Consider the following 18529-nt stretch of genomic DNA (forward strand, 5'->3'; position numbering starts at 1 on the left):
AGCACTGTTGCTGTGCATCTGCCTCCTTTCTCACCTGGCTGGTCTGCAGACCCTGCCTGGCCTGAGAAGCAGCAGAGGCAGAGCAGCCTGAAATCATCCCAGCCTGAGACCTGGTCCTCTCCACCCCCCTTAACAGCATCAGATAAACAGCACAGACCTATTTATGATCTGGTTAGCAATGAACTCTGATTTGCCACCAGCTTAACTCATAATGAGTATTAGACTACAGCAAAGATCTCCTTTTAACAAAAGATACCATTCCAATCCATACTATTGATGGTGTCTTTAACAAATGACACCATCAATACTATTGACTGGAATAGATGAAAAAATGTGGATACTCCTTCAAAATCCTTTAACGAATTTGAAAGTAATACTGTCCTACTTCCCAAAACCATTTAATTTGCAAATATCCTGAGAATAGCATTTTGACCTTCTCCAGTCCCAGTGTAACCTCTTAATTTATAAATGCACATTCCAGTTCATCCAGCATCCCTCTCCATCCAACATGCACATCCCTTTTGGTGTCTGGAGATGGGAACTGGAGTAAATGTTTAATTACCATTTCATTAATAACAAAGTGCAAAGGCATAACAATTTGCATGTTGGAATTTTGCAAGCAGAGTTGTGCTCACCAGAAATTGAAGCGGCAAATCATGGCAGTTACTGAGTGAGTATTTCCACAGGAATGAGGAGGCAGAATCAGTGAGTACACGTGCAACTGCAGGGAAATGATGCTGACGTGATTACTCACTATATTATAAAGGGAAATTATTTGGCTCAAGGAAAGACAGCAGATGGTTGGGAAATAATCATAAAACTGTAACTACCAATGGGAGGAACATGTAGAGAAAGAAAAAAGACAAGGGGATGAGATGTTTGCAGAATGGGATGAGGAAGTTGGATTTATCGAGATGGCCTTTAATTTCCATGAACAATGAGAATAATGTTCTTGCAGAGATTGTTCTGAGTTAATTCTTTTCTATGTTTTAACACTCAACTTTTTTCCTTGCCTAGTGACATTTGAATTTTAAGTAGAAAGTAAATGGTGATAGAAAATGGAGCTGCCATATGTGCTTGCTCTGACAAAAAAAAAGATCTATACAATTTTTTTTTCTTTTCCAACAAACACATATGTTTTTACCTAGAACTCTTTTTTCCTTGAGATTGGATTTTATGAATTTCTTAACGTGGGTGTCAGACCATCTGTCAGACAATGAAGCTTCCCTAGGTCTCAGTAATACCCTTAAAAGACCATTCTTTTCTATAAGTGTGATGTAGTTTTTGGATTTTTTAGTCAACAAATGTATATAAAGTTATATAAATGTATATCAAGCTATATAAATGTATATAACTCTAAATGGCACTCAGCTGACAAGGATTCAGGTAAGAGGGTACTTCACAATAGCATGGGAATGGATGCCATGAGAGGCAGAAATTTGTTGCCTTGAGCTGCTAAAAGACAACTCAGCAGAGATTTGTCCTGATGTCTGGGCAAAAATAAGAGACTGAGTTATCTTCTCATTTAAATGGACCTCTGTAGAGAGCATTAAAATAGAGCAACCAAGTTTTGAGTGTTGGGTTCACTCATTCCTGTCAAGTTCCTGAAGTAAGAATAAAATGGAAATTCAGATGATTAAAGATTTTATCTTACATTAATTATCCAAATATATACATGCACTTTGAGCCCAATCTCACCCATCTCACATAAAAATGCCTGTTATTCTATATGGATTTTTAAGATATGTATTATCGCTGAGATATATCTTCTGAGATTTTTGGTGTGATAAATATATCTACTTTGGGGGACAAAACCAGAATTTATATTTAAAGAAACCCTAAATAGAATTAGGTTTTTCAAGATGAAAGAAAAAAGAATTTCCATTCAGGTCCAATTCTTACATGAAAGTTTGCATTTTGAAGTCAAAGCCTTTTAACAAAAGTGCTTTGATTAGGTTTGCTGATGGATAATCTGTTCATTCAACCAAAAGCTCTCCTGCATCCAGCTGTCAGGAGTTCAGGAACTCAAAAAGCTTCCGAAGTCAGACAGGTGGGGACACCTGAGGGTTTGGGGTCTGTAGGACAGGACACCAACAGTGTGAAGGAATAAGATGCAGCAGGAAAAAAGGATGCAGCACAAGAAATTTTCTGACATAAAATACACTTTAACCATTAGCCCAATGCAGAGCTGGAGCACTCAAACTATTTCACAGCTCCAGAGAAATTTATGTATTTTTCTTCATGTTATCAAAAGTCACAGCTGACTTTTCCCCTGTATTTTGGGTTTTTTTATATTGGATTGTCCTTTCTGCATTACTCTTTCTGATTAGATTGGGGGTTAGGATTCTATTTTTAACAATATTAAACTTCACTGGATGAATCCCAGTTATCTATAAAATCATAAAAGGAGAAAATAGCTGAGCCAGACACATCATTGTGTTGCCATAGAAACAAGAGACTCTGTCTGGCCTCCTGTCATTTTGTACACAAAACCTCCAAACTTTGAAAATGTTTCCTGGTACCATACTGTCATTTTGGGGAAGGAAACTTAATTTCCAGCAGGATTGACAGATATTGGCTCTTACCCCATTTTAGGGTAGGCAGCACAATGTGACAGTGGGGGGGTGACAAGGGAAATAAGGATTCCTGGGGGGAAAAAAGAGATTTACAGAAATAAAAAGTAAAGACACAGCCTGTAGTGGCACCACTGAAACAAAATGTTACCTTCCAAGAATAAAAATAGCTGCTGTATAGGACAAAATATTTGGGGGAAAGCAACAGAAATCTTTGCAGGCCCTCATTATATTAAATTCCTGGGATGCATATCATGAAACAATTACAGTTAATATAACTTTTAATGCTCCAATTGTACATCCACATTCATAAAAGATTATTTTAGAAACATCAGAGCTACCAGAACACCATATATTCTTTTTTTTTCCTTGACATATCTTTTTGTGGGAGTGAGTACCATGGAATGACTAGAAAGTTCAGGGAGTATTAATTGCTGCTTCCAAAGCTTGTAACTGGTTCTAACTGGTCTAACTGGTTCTATTGAAAATCCAAAGCTAGAAATACTATTTTTTAAAGATTGTACTCCTGTTCCTTTCTGAGGAGTTGACTATGGAACCCGAGTTTTTAAAAGACAAAGCATTTTCATCATCACTGCATAACACCTGGTGAGGAAGCATTTTTGCCACACAGCTATGACAAAAGTTCTCATCCAAAAATTGAGTAGATAAATCTGAACAAGACTTATACTTTAGTTGAAGTGCTTTCTTTTTCTTTTATACATAATGTATTTTTCCTCTGATAAACGGCTTCTTTATGCCTTTGCTGTATTTCCTGAAAATGGTTTTACTTTAAAGAAGTTAGTTTCTAAGGAAATCAGCTTGAATTTAGCCCTTTTTTTTTCAGTTTTAGGGCTTCAAGACTTATTTTTTTTTTTTTACTTTTAATTGATGTAAGGAAAACATCATTATTGTGATAAAGAATGAGGTTTTCACACTTACATCAGTTTGTGTATTACATAAATTCAGGTCCTGATTATGTCTTGCAGGAGTAATTCTGCCAGCTGCGATACAGGGTGCAAATGCCAATTCACATGTGATGCTTTCCACCACTTCTTCCTGCACTTTCACCAAAGTAGCTCACTTTAAACTATTAGAAATTGTTTTTCATTCCTGAAAGCTTCAATCCAAAAATGTCTCCCACATCAGCCTGAGCTCTGCATTCTGATTTAGTTCTCTCTGCAATTTTTTGCATTTCACTGCAGAATTTGTGTCCATCCATTTATGGCATCTCAGATAAGGTCAGTTTCTGAAGGAATAATGAGCTACCAGATGTTAGCAAGCAATCACAGGAATACTCAGATTTCTGTGCATTCATTAAACTTGGTCAGATTTGGAGGAGTTTTTCAACTCACTAATTGTCAAGTCATTTTTCCAAAGGATGGCAACACAAAACCTCAATCAATAAACAGATATTAGAACACTCTAAACACAAGTAAAACATTGTATTTTCCTCCAGCTTGGCATGAAAATTTCAATCTGCATACTTACCATGCAGGGGTTTAAGTTTAGACAAGACATACCTCACACAAAATCTTTTTATAATATTCCCAAGGTGCCTATTGAAGGGAAAATATGGCCCATACAATACAACATTACAACTTTTATTCTTATAACAGCCTAGCTGGAGCTGGAGAGAGCCACTTAGGGAATTTAAAAAATACTTTCAAGCATCTCAAAATCTAAATCAACTCATCTGTCAAGAGAAAAGCCCATCATAACTCTTAAGGAAAAAAAAAAGTATTTTCTTTTAGGATAACATAAATCCAATGAGGTGTCAAATATAACCACATTTCACTCATTACAATGGCGAGCCTCTGAGAATGAATTTGCAGCTCAGACAATTCATCAGCCTATTCCTGCTTTCAATTCTTCATGCCTTAGCTGCCAGCAGTTGTTGTTTCCTTTTACTTTTCATTGTTCATGATGGCTTGTTATCAACGAGATGGGCTTGTGCAAATGTCATTATTTCTCTGCTGCAAGTTCTGCTTCCCTGCATGCAGCTGCTGTTGATGGCAAGGATGTTCTTGTGAATTCAGAGCAGCTCAGGCACAGGGATGATGCTGCTCTGATGGCAATGATTGGATTGGCTTTTTAGCTGACTTTCCAACCACGTGCCAAGTGGGGTCAGAGACCTTTTGCTGCTGCAAGATATTAACTGCAATTAGGAACATGGGATATTTTTGCCCCCAAGAATCCCTAAAAGTTTCATGAACTATTGCCTATTCACTTCAGGCAATAGTTGGATTCTAACTTATTATAATTTAAAAGATTATTATATTTAGGAGATTCTACCTCTATTATATTTTAGTTTTAAATCAATTATTCTTTTGAGCTGTTCACACTGTCCACTTTAAGGAGTGATGCTGCTAACTTTGTAACAAGAGTTAACACTCTTTATTTTTATTTAAAAAAAACTTCAAGGTACTTCAACCCCAGGCACACATAAGGTGCTCCATGGCTTAAATGCAGCTATGGAAGGATATAAAAACTTGGAAGGCAAGAAAATGCACCAGATTTACTGTTTTAAATTACAGAGGAAGTGGAAACAAGATTAATGCAGTATTCACCTAGGAGAAAATGTCCAACAAGCAGCATGAAAAAAAAGCATTATAAGGAATATAAGAAGGAGAAATAAATAAGAATCTTCCTTATTTTTATATAAGACTCTTTTGAGTCTTAGTCACACAAGAGAAAATTATCCGCACGTGATTTATGTTTCAAGTCATTAGGTGGAACAATGTTTACAATCAATTTGTATAACCAAATATTAATGACATACAGTGCAGAGATGATTAAAGGACTATGATACGAGCTTTTCTGATCCCTTTGGAGACAACAACAAATATAATTATTTAGACAATTTAGACAATGCCCATTACAGCTGGTTAAGTGCAGTTCATCCATATTTTGCCTTCCTGAATGCCATTTAAACCCAAACACAAGTGTGCATGTTCAAATGTGGGATTTTGGTTTTTTCTAATCTCAGTTGGGTAGTCTGAGGACCTGATTAATTGAGCAACTGAATAATTTACTCATTGCTATTGCACATTTTATAAATTACGTTCTGATACCAAAATCACCTTTATTTATAGGCAGCTATTTATTTTTTCCATGGCAAGCCAGGAAGTGATTTCATCTCTCTTAATGGGACAGCACAAGGGTTACATCAACTGAAAGCAAGCAACCAACCTCAGAATTTACTCCCCTAATGCAAAACTAAACTTTTGTGACTTCATAGTATTTTAAAATAAATAAAGACCCAATTTCAAATATTCTAAGTGGATGGGTAGGAGCTGGTAAAAAAATTCCAATAAATTTTAGTTTGCAAGCCCTGAGGAATTTGGTGTGGTGCTTGTGAATACTTCTATCAACTCTCTGTAAAATGTTCTAGGAAGACAAATTCCCAGAATTAACAGGCATTGCCAGGTCTCCAGTCTGGCTATTTCATTACTTTTCATCTAAAGCCTCTCTGTTATCAGTGCTGAAAGGTGATTTGAATCTTCTCTTCTCAATGCTGATTAAAATTTAGTAGAGAGCAGCACTCAGGATTCTGAGGGAGGCACAGCAAACCTCTGTCTCCAGGGGAAAACAGAGGGAGGACTTCTATTTATTCTATATAATCCACAGTGAGGCAGGGAATGGGACAGGAGCATCCCTGGGTGGGTCCATGTGGTGCTGACACAACCAAATGGGCCCTCTCTGGCATGTGTGGATTCCCTAAAAACCCAAAAAAAACACCACTGTGGGATTATGGCCTTTTCTGACCCAGAGATGGGACAACTGAGGGGTGTTTTAAAAACTTATATTCCATTTTCAGTCACATGGGAAGGGTGAGACAATACAGATGTTATAATTTACACAATTACAGATGTTATAATTCATCACAATCAGAAGCCAACTGATTTTGGGTTATGGTGGAAGGTGAGGGAGGTTTTGGGGAATTAGTTTGGGTGGATGTAGTTGAGAAAGTGGAGGAATGTTTAAAGGTATTAATTATGGTATGATATGTTGGGAGCAATTTGGCAGCTGTATGATCTTTGTTTATGGTAAAAGCTCTTAGCAAACACCTTCTGGCCCTACAAAAAGTGCAGCATTCCCTGCAGAAAGTGAAAGCAGCTCTGTGGGAAGGCCATTTAAGGTACATTTCAGCACATATCAGCACTATCTGACATGCTTTAAAAAATGTAAATGGCATAAACTGCTTAATTATTTGAACCTGGGCATTTGTAATAAATAACTGCAGTGGACTGTCTCAAAATTAAAACATGATACAAGGGAATAAGCAGCTTGCTTTTACCAAAATCTGAGGCAACAATTAAACAGGGAGATAAAGAAATCTTTTTTTCTTCCAGTAAAATCACCGATCAAGGCCACAAATCCACTCTGTACATCTGTTTCTTTTTCCTCCAACAGTGTCCTCATTAATCTCTCCAAAATAAATCATTCCCAATGTAGGTAGAACAAGAAGATACTGATTTTGATTTCAGACTACAAATATTTTTTTAATATAGGTCCTATTAAAAGAAAAATGCCATTTTTTGTTGTGATTTATATGCACATATTTTATCCACATATGCAACTTTGAGAGAAATAGATAATTCACATGGATGAACTGGAAATTAATTTCTCTAATTCTGCAGACAGACAGATAAACAGATCAATTACCTAAATCCTGAAAAATAGGATTAATTCTATCAGATTTTCTGAAAATCTTAAAAAGATTCCTCAAATCACATACTTTGCAGGACAGTGCAAAAGAAATGTCTACTTGAAACTTTGATTCAAAGAACTACTCCATTATTTTTATTTTAATGTAAATGTTGTAATTTTCTCCTGTTTTCAGTGGAGAAAAATGAAGCAAGTAATAGAAAATCAATTTCAACTAAATGCAAATAAATTATAATTTACTCTAAAAGTGCATCTTTGGCTGAACAGCAACTTTGTGGTTTTTAAGTTGAATTCAGTAAATAACAGTCAAAAAAAAGGAGACAAATCTCAGTATTTTCTTTTCAAATTTACCTAATTCATGCACTCTGTTTTAAGTACTGCAAAGGAGTTTAGAAGAAAAAAGAAGGTAGAAATAGAGCCAGACATTTCTGTTCTCCAGGAACTGAATGTGGGGTTTTGGTTGTATTTTTTATGCATATGGTAGTGTTGCTAATAGCTATTTTAGTATGTAAACACCTCAGGAGTTGAATTAGGAGTTTACAGGAAAATAAATGGAGCTTTTTAACCAAGAAGAATAAGATGAGGAGAAGGAGTAATTTTATTTCATTTCAGAAGACAGTAAGGAGTTCCAAGTCTGACCTAGGACATTCTCTGTCTAACAACACCTAATAACATCACATCATTCAGTGATCTCAGTGTGGAGGCTGCTTTAGGGAAAAAAAAAAAAATTATGGGCACAGGACCAGCAGCAAATTAAATTATAGTGAAGTAAGAAAAAAAAAAAAAAGCCAAACTTTTACATTTCAGTAAAAAAAATAAAAGTAAAAAAATTCTAAAAATGTTTTAAATAAAAAAGCGAGAATAGATAAATAAATAATTTTTTTTTTATTTATTTGTTTTTACATAAAAGTAAAGTAAGAAGCAAACAACAGAAAACCCACAGAAAGCCCAAATATACATATATATATATATATATACATACATATATACATATATATATCTATATATCTATATCTATATATATATCTATCTCCAATACAGAAAGCCCAAATATACACATCTGTGGCTTGGCTTCCAATTGCCAAATGCTGTAATGGAAATGTATTGATCCGAGCAAATCCAGTGCAGGATCAAAACCTACTCTGAACATTTTTTGTCAAATGGTGACAGAAGAATTCTGGAAGACTGAAAGACCTTTTATTCAAGAATAAAGGAAGGAAAATGCAGCTGAGTATGTCAGCATTTTTCCCCTCTACCTTGTATGATCTGTCAACTCAAACTTATTTTGGATCAGAGCAGTTTTTCTTTTTTCCATTGACTTTCTATAGATAACTCTTTGATTTCTGGAACAGTTCAAGTCACTTTACCTATAACAATGCTAAAACCCCATAGTTAGGAATAGGCTGTCCCATTTCCTGATATCCTCCATGCCAGCCAGGAAAAACAGCCCCAACATGTTTGTAGTCAGATAAGAGATACCAAAGGTATCAAGGTATGCAAAACTTGAAAGGGAAAGAGGTGGATGGGATCATTTTAGGAGATGATGAGGTAGCCGTACCAACTTATAAATATATAAATACTTAAATATAAATATATATAAAAATAAATATATAAACACATAAATCTTTAAATAATATATAAATACTTTCATCCATTGGATTTATATGGGACTAGGCCTCCTTTTCTGCTAGGCTTCACAAGTGTTTATTGGAGCATTCTCAGGTAATTTTGAAATAAATGGAAAAAGAGTTCCTTGAATGGGTGAGGAAAAGAGTCAGATCTGGGCACAGCCCCGAGGCACTGGAAAACCACAGGACCATGACTGCTCACACAAACAGCAGGGAGAGGGGAAATGGAAACAGGAGGGACAATAAGGAAAGAAAGGAGAGTTTTCTAAACTTCAGATAGTTCCGAATGAAAGTAAGGAAAAACGCCTTTCACTTCAAGGTACATTGGTTGTAACTAAGAATGGACTGAGGCAATAAAAATGTTGGAAAGAAAAAGAGGTTTTGCATCAAAGAAAAAAGAATAAAGTGAGAGAGAAGTAAGAAAATTCTTGTGCACACTTCATAACAGCTAAACTCTTTATATGTCAGGTATTCTCACGATGCTGTTTGCCAAGATAAAATACCTTGAATTTTTTTGCATTGAAATATGTTCTTTATAGGTTGACCTACTAAACTTTAAATTTACATACTGGAGAATAATTTCCATCCTGTATGGAATCCATGTTTGTGTTTATCAGTGGTAGGCTGTACGTGGAATTTCAGATTCCACAGTGTTGCACAGGGCTACGTGCTCCCCTAGCTTACAGGGAATACAGAAGAGTGATTAGACCCAAGAATAACAATTCAAATACTTCTCCTTTTGTGTCTCAATGGTGATGTCCAGATTTGAAATAAAAGGAATAAAGGAATAACAAGTACAGCCAAAAAATAAAAAAGAAAACAAAAAAAAGATGGTATGTATTTTTTGGGAAAGGGAATTCGAGGCAAAATTTTAAAAGATACTTGCTCCTGGTGAATTTGATGCATATTAACTTTAAAAGTCTTGCCTTCTTTATCCCACATTTCTCTGTCATGGCTTGTTTATTTCACAGGTGCCAGATATGCAGATTTGGACACCAGTGGCACTATCTGGTTTTGATGTATTTTATCCTCCATACCGCCAAAGGCCAACAGTTTGCAGCTGGGTATGAAAATAACATTTTGACTCTGCCTGAAACATGGCCCTGAGGAAGGGGAGCAATGGGCTGTGCACTTGTTTATACAAGAAAGATAAGAAAAATTACTTTGATTTGACAGCGTGCTGGAGACTGATACCAGTGTGCTCAAGGAAGTACTTCAAAGTCAGAATTTCAGACACAAGACTTGGTGATTCAAATATCAGCAACAGCAAAAATGTTTTATTACTCGGTCTGGCACTCATCCTTCTCATGCTACCAGTGACGCTCTTTCAGTCAGGCAACCATAAAAACTGATTCACAAATATCACCCAAAGCTATCTCCTAAATGGAAAAACTCAGGAGAGTTTTCTGCACACTGGTGCCCTGAATTAGGAAACTGAAGTGAGGATAATGAAGAGGAGTGATAGGAATTAAAATAAAAATGGAAAACAGTGACAAGGAGCAGGCACATTGAGGAGAGGATCCACAAAAAACAGACAGTGAAGTTTGGCAGGATGTTTTTTCCACATTATATCACACTGGGAGATGACGTGGAATCATGAGATAAACTTTGAAGTGAGAGCAGGCTGAATTTTACAACTTTTGACACTACAGACCTCCATAAAAAACCACTATTATGCATTTTATAATTGCTGTGAAGCACATTCAGGACGAGTTTTATGCTGTGCTTATTGTGGCACGTTGTAATGCCACTTTGGCACTACTATCACACCCTAATATCCATTACATACATAACCAAGGACTATGCAAAAAATAAAATATTCATGACTTCTAGTCAATTCTTGATTAGTAAGATGGTTGTGCTGTGTATAATAATAGAAAAAAATGTTTATCCTGAGGAGTCATTATTCAGCACTTGCACAGCTCTAATCTAAATTACAAGAAGGACAAGCCACTACAGAAAATGTGAAATTAACCACAGTTAAAGGATATTGAAAATGTTGTCTTCTTGTGAAGCTTAGATCATATTTTTAAGTGGAATCAAAAAGCAGGACACCATGTCAAAATATGATAAAAAATATTGTTTAAAAAGCCAAAAATCAAACACTACCTGTAAAGTGAAGGGTTAGGGGAACCCCTGCAGAGCATTTGAAAGCAAAAATATCAAGATTTATTCTTTTTGATGGTACTGAAAGGTGAGAACTGCCATAGAGAAAAGGTAAGAATTGACTGGAAAAACATGTGGAGAGTGTTGCAGAAACATTCACAGGCATCTCTGTGAAAGAATCTGCCTAAGAAAGATCCTGAAGTTGTTCCCACCCAGATTTCCATGAAGTTTCTTGGGGCTGTATAAAATTAGGAATAATGATTGGAGCAACACACTTTAATTAGCATTAATTTTTGTGATGTAATATATTCAAGCTGATGTACTGAGACTTTGGAGCTGGAGATCCTCTCTCCATCTTTCTGTGAACAAAACACAAGCCTGCTCCATGCCAAAGCAGCAGCAGGTTCCAGGTGGAATTGTTCACTTTGGTAACAGAAACATCAGACAGAGGTGTTGCTTTAGGACTGGAGTTGGAGTGAAAAATAAATGGCTTTTTTGAGATGGAGAACTCGCCAGAGCAGAACAATGGAAAAGTTTCCATTTGAAAGTTTCCATTTTAAAGTTTTAATTTGGAGGGAATGGAAAGACAGCAGCAAGGAAAAAAGTGCTATCCACAGCTGCTCCATGGCAAACACTACCAAATCCAAATCCTGGACCTCCAGGATAAGAGCATAAATCAGGAATGCCATTACTGGGACCTCTTGCATTATACAGGCCAAAAAAACCTAACCTGCAGCTACTGTGCAGAGCCTACAGCCCTGTCTCAGGGTTAAAATATATTCCAGTCATGGAAAATCCATCTTATGCTCAGGTGAGTTGCTCTCAAGGTTAGTCACAGTGCTAAAGTCCTTTCCCACACCATTTCCTTGTCATGAATTTCCTTCGCTTCCATGCTAGGAGGGATTTCATACTTTGATACTTTGGTGTTGGCTTTCTTTTTTCATTTGTTTGTTGGGTTGTGGTTTTCTCTAGATTAAAGAGGGATCAGCTATCAGAAATCTTTTCACTATTTAAGCTGAGCTCACCTCCTAACCTCTTTTTCTTTCTTTTTTTTTTCTCTTTTTTTGCAGAGGGGAAAAGGATAAAGTGAATGGCTTAAGTCCTAAGCTGCTTAAGAGTTTCTAAGCCCCTTTAGGGTTGGGGATGTTTTCTGAAAACTGAACTCTTTTGCAGGTTTGCTTTTGGTTTTTGTTTTTTTTTTAACTAACCTGCAAGTCTTCACATACTTTCTGAATATACAGGTGACAAAATCAGACACAGTGCTTTACTACCTGCTCCCAGGAAACAGAAAACAGGACTATTTTTCTGTATTGTCTTGCAGTAAACTAATTGCCCTGCTCCTCCAAGGATTTAACTGTCTGTCAGCTCAGATCCCTTTTACTGTGCCCACATCTTTTGTCACTTCTTGTAGGTCTCACTCATTTGGGCTTGGATAATGAGCATGAACTTTGGGCCAAGCATAGATAAATTATCCAGGAACCACCAGCTCTGCTCTGACATCCCCCCTGAAGGGCCACCAGGAAACTCAAGAGCACCCTGAAAGGGGAGTTTTCTCTTCTTTTCTCCTGAGTGCTGGAGAGCCCAGAGCCAGGACCCTGGGAAGCAAATTCCTGCCTCACTTGGGGAAACAGCCATGATTCAGGATCAGGAGGCCATCACAGGGTGTTTCAGATTGGCATTTTGAAAAATTAGCTCTTTGAGAGTTTTTTGTTGGTGCTTGATACAAAGCAAGGGCAGAAAAATTGCTCTTAACACATGACAGATGTACAAATAAAAACTGGAGGCTGCTGCTATGGGCAACCTAGCACACCCTGAGAGCATGTGTGATGTGTAATTTATTATCCTGATGCATGCAAGGATGGATGGAAGGATGGAAAGGCTCCATGGTGGATGCACTACCATCACAGAGTGTTTCAGATTGGCATTTTGAAAAATTAGTCCTTTGAGAGATTTCTGTTGGTGCATCAGGGTTTGCTGTAACAGTGCATTGCATAGAGTGTGAGACAGGATGCCAAAAATGCTGCTACTACATGCAGAACAGTATAAGATACTTGAAAAAGCATTGAATAAATATCACTGTTTATATGTGGGAAGCACAAACTCCATGGGATAGTCCTGCTGCCTACCAAAGCATGTAAAAAATTGAGAGATGCTAAAGAGGAAGAGAAGAGATAAGCAGATGGGGGGAAAAATCCCCCAAAACAACAAAACAAAGCAACAAACCAATCAAACACACTGCACCAAAAAAAGAAAAAAAAAGTAAGTTGAAAACTTCATCAAATTCATCTATCAACAAATTTTAGCTTATTTCTTTAGCCAACACAAAGCTCTTGAGACAGACAATTCCCTACTTACTTACACATTCAGAGGTTGCCAGGCTGGCCACTGTGCCTTGGCCTTGATGACTGTTAGAACCTCATCACTCTGTGAAAAGAGACAAAGAACATTTTTAAAGGAAAGCAATATGTTTTACAGCAGGAAAAAAAGTGCAAGGCACGAGATCAAACTGTGACTTATGAGCTTTAAACACCAGCAGCAGTGGTTTGGCATCATCAGCTGAGGGAAAGCTTCCACCAGGGATTCCCAAGCTTTATACAAAGCCAGGACAGAAAAATTGCTCTTAATACAAGACAGGTCTGCAGATAAAAACTGGAGGCTGCTGCTCTGGGCAACCCAGCACACCCTGAGAGCATGTGAGATGTGTTATTTATTATCCTGATGTGTGGAAGGATGGATGGAAGGATGGAAAGGCTCCATGGTGGATGCACTGCACTAGTGGCATATTCTCTTTCTTCTCCATTCGTGCATGTGAAAATCACAGGGTGAAATGTAGCAGCCATCTGTGGAAGCCCACAAAGCACTGTACAAAGATTACTTCCTAAAGTCTGCTGTAATCTTTGCATCAGCACTTTTAAACTCTATATTGCTACAATAAACTCAGGACAAAGGCAGGAGAGCATTAACAAGGCTCAGGTGCCCCAAAGACATCTGTCACACTTCTTCAGAAGCATTTTCCCCTTCTCCCTTAGGAATACACACCAGTAATTCACCTGGAGGGACACAAAGTTCACAGTTCACTCCCATGATTTCTACTGTCTTTTAAAAATATTTCCCAATTAGACCAAGAAACCCACTTCAGGTATTGCCAGTAATTGGCACTTCCAGCAGAGCTGACCTTTCAGTTTAGTGATAACAGAGCCATTTCTTGCTTGATAGCAACAGTTCTGACACCCAAGACCAGCCCTAGTCCATCCACACCACAGCTCAAAGAAAAACAGGTTCCACTGGTTGTCTCAATATTCCCTGAGTCCCTCCCTTCACCAAAGCAAGGGCATTGCAGAGATGATGGACCCTCTCTGTGACACAGGAGGCTTTCAGCCTCAGGAATATAAATGTGACATGACCTCTCCCTTAGCCTGAGTGGATGGAAAAGCCACATTTTGGAAATCATTTTTATAAATGCAGATGCCAGGGAAAATCCTACATGAAGTGTCCTGAGCTATGACAGCTGAAAATGCAACTTTACAAAGGCAAATAAGTATAAAGATATACTGAAAATCCAACTTTACAAAGGCAAGTAAGTATAAAGGTATTTTACCAAGCTCTCACATCACTGGTACAGGTAGAAAAAAGAGAATTTTGTGCTGGCAGGGAGCAATCAAACAGCAGGCAGATCCTCTGGGGCAGGCACACCCTGGGTGAGCAGCACCAGCCCAACACTCTCCATGCAGGAGAGATTCAGCACACCCAGGTTCATCTAGGGCAGCCTTCTTCTCACCTCTACACTTTCACAAATAGAGAGACTGTCACCATGATATTTTCTGAAAAATCCTCTTTGCCCAGGATTTTCTCCTGGGAAGCTGAGAAGCCTCAGAGAGGAATGAAAACAATAATTATCTGATTGCTGCTCCTGTGTTTGCTGCTTTGGAATGTGGCTTGGACATTGTTTACCAACAGGTGAATGTTTGATTGGTTCCATGTGAATTGTTTTTAATTAATGACCAATCACAGCCAGCTATGAGTGACTCTCTGAGGAGTCACGAGCTTTCATTATCATTCTTGCTAAGCCTTCTGATGTATCCTTTCTCTTTCTTTAGTATAGTTTTAGTATAGCATTATAATATAATATAATATAATATAATATAATATAATATAATATAATATAATATAATATAATATAATATAATATAATATATAATATTGTGACAGTGTTCACAGGGGTCTGAGGATGAGGGAAGAGATGAGGATGTTTCAGAAGGCTGATTTATTATTTTATGATATATATTATATTAAAACTATACTAAAAGAATAGAAGAAAGGATTTCATCAGAAGGCCAGCTAAGAATAGAAAAAGAAAGAAGAATGATAACAAAGGCTTGGACAGAGAGTCTGAGCCAGCTGGGCTGTGATTGGCCATTAATTCAAAACAACTCTATGAGACCAATCCCAGATGCACCTGTTGCATTCCACAGCAGCAGATAACCATTGGTTACAGTTTGTTCCTGAGGCCTCTCAGCTTCTCAGGAGAAAAAATCCTAAGGAAAGGATTTTTCATAAAAGATGTCTGTGACAATATATTAATTATATTATATTATATTATATTATATTATATTATATTATATTATATTATATTATATTATATTATATTATATTATATTATATTATAATTATGCCTTCTGAGAATATGGAGTCATAGTCTCATCTCTTCCCTTGTCCTGGGGACCTCACAAACACCACAGAGAGACAGTTTTGCACTCAAAGTGGTTTAAAAAGTAACTGATGAAACGAATTAGGTTAAAGGTTTGAAGTTAAAAGACATTGTCTGTCTCTGACAACAAAATTTTCCTTAATTTTTAATTTCCCTTGTTTCAATATCCTAAAACCTTCTAGCCAGGCACATCTTCCTTTACTTGCCTTCAGAAGAGATTTGCATTCAAAATTATTAACTCTGCATTTTACATCCCAACAAAAGTCTGTCATGAGCATAGATGGTTACATTTATCAAAGTCATGCACTGCTTATCTAATAGCAGGCAGTAATTATGTCACTGGTATCAAAATCAGCCACATCTGAAAGCATTTCAACACGTGCTGCTCAAATTAAAAATTAACACCAAGAGCAGATGAGCAGTGACTAACAGCTAAGGAGTAAGTGTAGAGGGAAGGAAATAAGGGGCAGTGCATGGTGCATTCAGACAAGCCTGAAATTTTAAGGGAGGTGAAAATTCAGATGCAAACTGAATTCAGAGACACCTGAATAAAAAAATAAAATAAAATAAAAATAAAAAATAAATTTTTAAAAAGTATCATCTGGTATTCTGTTGAGCCTGCAATGAAAATACACATTTTTTCATAGCTAGAGCTCCTTGAAAATGACATGGGATTAAGATATAACTTGATATGATTCCAGACTGATATTCTGATTGTGCAGGTGTCTCTGTCATGCACATTCCCAATGTTTCTGGTGAGCTCTGGCTGCCAGGCTTGCGGATGCCAGCTCCACTTGCCCCACTGCCCTGCATCTCACCAAACTCCTGCAGGGATCCCCAGGCTGGGGAGCTCCCCTAAAAGCAGTGACCTTCCTCCTCCTCGGCTCCAGACCCTCCAGCTGACCCCCACGCTTTTGAGGACAAACATGATAAATTTAAGCAGCCCAGGGAAACTGATGTTACCCAGGAATTGTGAACAATCCATGGATGGAGAGCAATCTATGGACAAGATACTGTGCTTCGATTTGCTGGCCAGTCTCTTCAGCTATAATTATTGGCAGATGGTAGAAGCTGAGAGGATATAAAATGCCTGAAGAGAAACCCACAAATTAGTAACAAATAACCAGCTGATGCAACCCAACTGCCTTGAAAAACCAACTGCACAGACTTTTCAGTAGAGGCAAAAACCACCACATTTTTTAATATAATGAAAATATAATTTTATTAAGATTTTCTCCATGCTTTCTGTCCTACATTTGTACCCATTTTACTCTTCATATCCAAATTTTTGCTTTAATTAAAATAATTTAAGTAAACAAAGTCTCAAATTTCCACCAAAATATGGAAAAGAGAACTGGGACTTTTTCACCACTGTATGTTGCAAGTTGTCATCAATTTTGTATTTATCTTGGAAGAAATTATTCAAAGTAATGAAACTCTTACATTTTGGCAGAGAAAATGACATTGTTTGCAAAATGATGGAGTGTCAAAAAGTTTCACTGTCAGAAGTAAAAGGGCAGGGCACCAATGCTCCTGCTTGGAGCTGATGAAAATCCCTCAAGTGTGGTTGAACACAATCACTGACAAAACTTGGTTTTTCTCCCAAAGCTGCTTCTGCAGTTTCAGTTTTAAGTACAATTACAGGACTCCAGCTTCCATTTGAAGTAGAATGGCTCCTTCTCTACAGGCTTCAAACTTGGTCAAGAAGTCCAAGTGGAGCCAAAGTGGTTTCCAGGTTGACTTCAATTTAATTTGGATTGTGGCCTAAATTAAAACATGCAAAAAATTGCAAACAACTCTCCTTTTCTCCACATCCACTTTCTACACTGGTGTTCAAGCTGGGGCTGAGTGTTTGACTCAATAGCTGTTCCCTATAAAAGTACTCCTCTCCAAAAAGTTCTAATGGCATGATTTTAAAAGGTTGATAATGTCATTCTGATACTGACAGCCTTACTGTTACTCTGAAGTTGGTAAAAAATTAATCCTTTGCTTTCCATCCATTTGGTCCTGCAATGTATAAATGAATGCTGATGCAGAATGAAGTAATTAAATGGCAACACACAGAACCCTGTGGTATAAAAGCACTGCTAACTTAAAACCCTTTACTGTGCACCTACAAAAGTTTAAAAGCATTTCCTCACTTCAAGAACAGAAAGTGGGACATTTCTCAAAAAGGCAGCATTCAAGATAGAACTTGATTTGAAGTCTTTCCCAACCAAGGGGACTTAAAACAACACTTTTGAAGGGTAAAATCCATCTAAAAAGTAATGAAAGCTTTCAGCAAAAGTTTGAAGTATGATCTGAATACCTTTGGAGTGAAAGAGAGATTAGTAGGACCCAGAAAGCCCTGTAAGTTATTCCATGTGCTCCTGTTACTTTTTGGTAACCAACATGGAATAGCATCTATTCCATACTATTTCCAAGCCATTTTGATAAGTTTCATTACTATTTTAATTTTAGGTCTGCCAAATAATGTTAGAAGCTATCAGTGTGCAGATCACTTAGCACTTTGCAATAATGATATGATTTGGATCAGCTAAACAAATTAATGTGTTATCTGACATCAGAATCAGAGTCAGAGCCAATGAACTGTGGGAATGGAAAACACCTGCTTTGGGCCAGAGCTCAATTTCACTCATTTCATGCTGCTGCTGCTTGGCATTCATTCCATTGTTTTAGAACAGAGAACATTTAATTCCTTCCACAACATTCCTCACACTATCTGAATGCCTCTCTATCCACAGTGAATTCATTTTCACAAGACTCAAAAAGTAGAAAAAAAGCAACATTATCTTCAGTTCCCAGATGATGAATTGAATGTCTTCTGGAAACAAACCTACATATCT

General features: G+C 37.2%; 1 protein-coding gene across 1 annotated transcript in view; it reads right to left on the minus strand.

The window, feature by feature from the left end:
- SPON1 (spondin 1) overlaps positions 1–18529 on the minus strand; it is a 187713-nt gene that overhangs the window by 19310 nt on the left and 149874 nt on the right. The window contains exon 7 of the mRNA XM_071455302.1: positions 13335–13399. Coding sequence (XP_071311403.1) covers positions 13335–13399 — 65 coding nt within the window. The remainder of the gene's footprint in view (positions 1–13334; positions 13400–18529) is intronic.

Source organism: Agelaius tricolor, unplaced genomic scaffold (assembly GCF_023055355.1).
Source record: "Agelaius tricolor isolate 1412-34295 unplaced genomic scaffold, bAgeTri1.0.p SCAF_46, whole genome shotgun sequence".
NCBI classification, from domain to species: Eukaryota; Metazoa; Chordata; class Aves; order Passeriformes; family Icteridae; genus Agelaius; species Agelaius tricolor.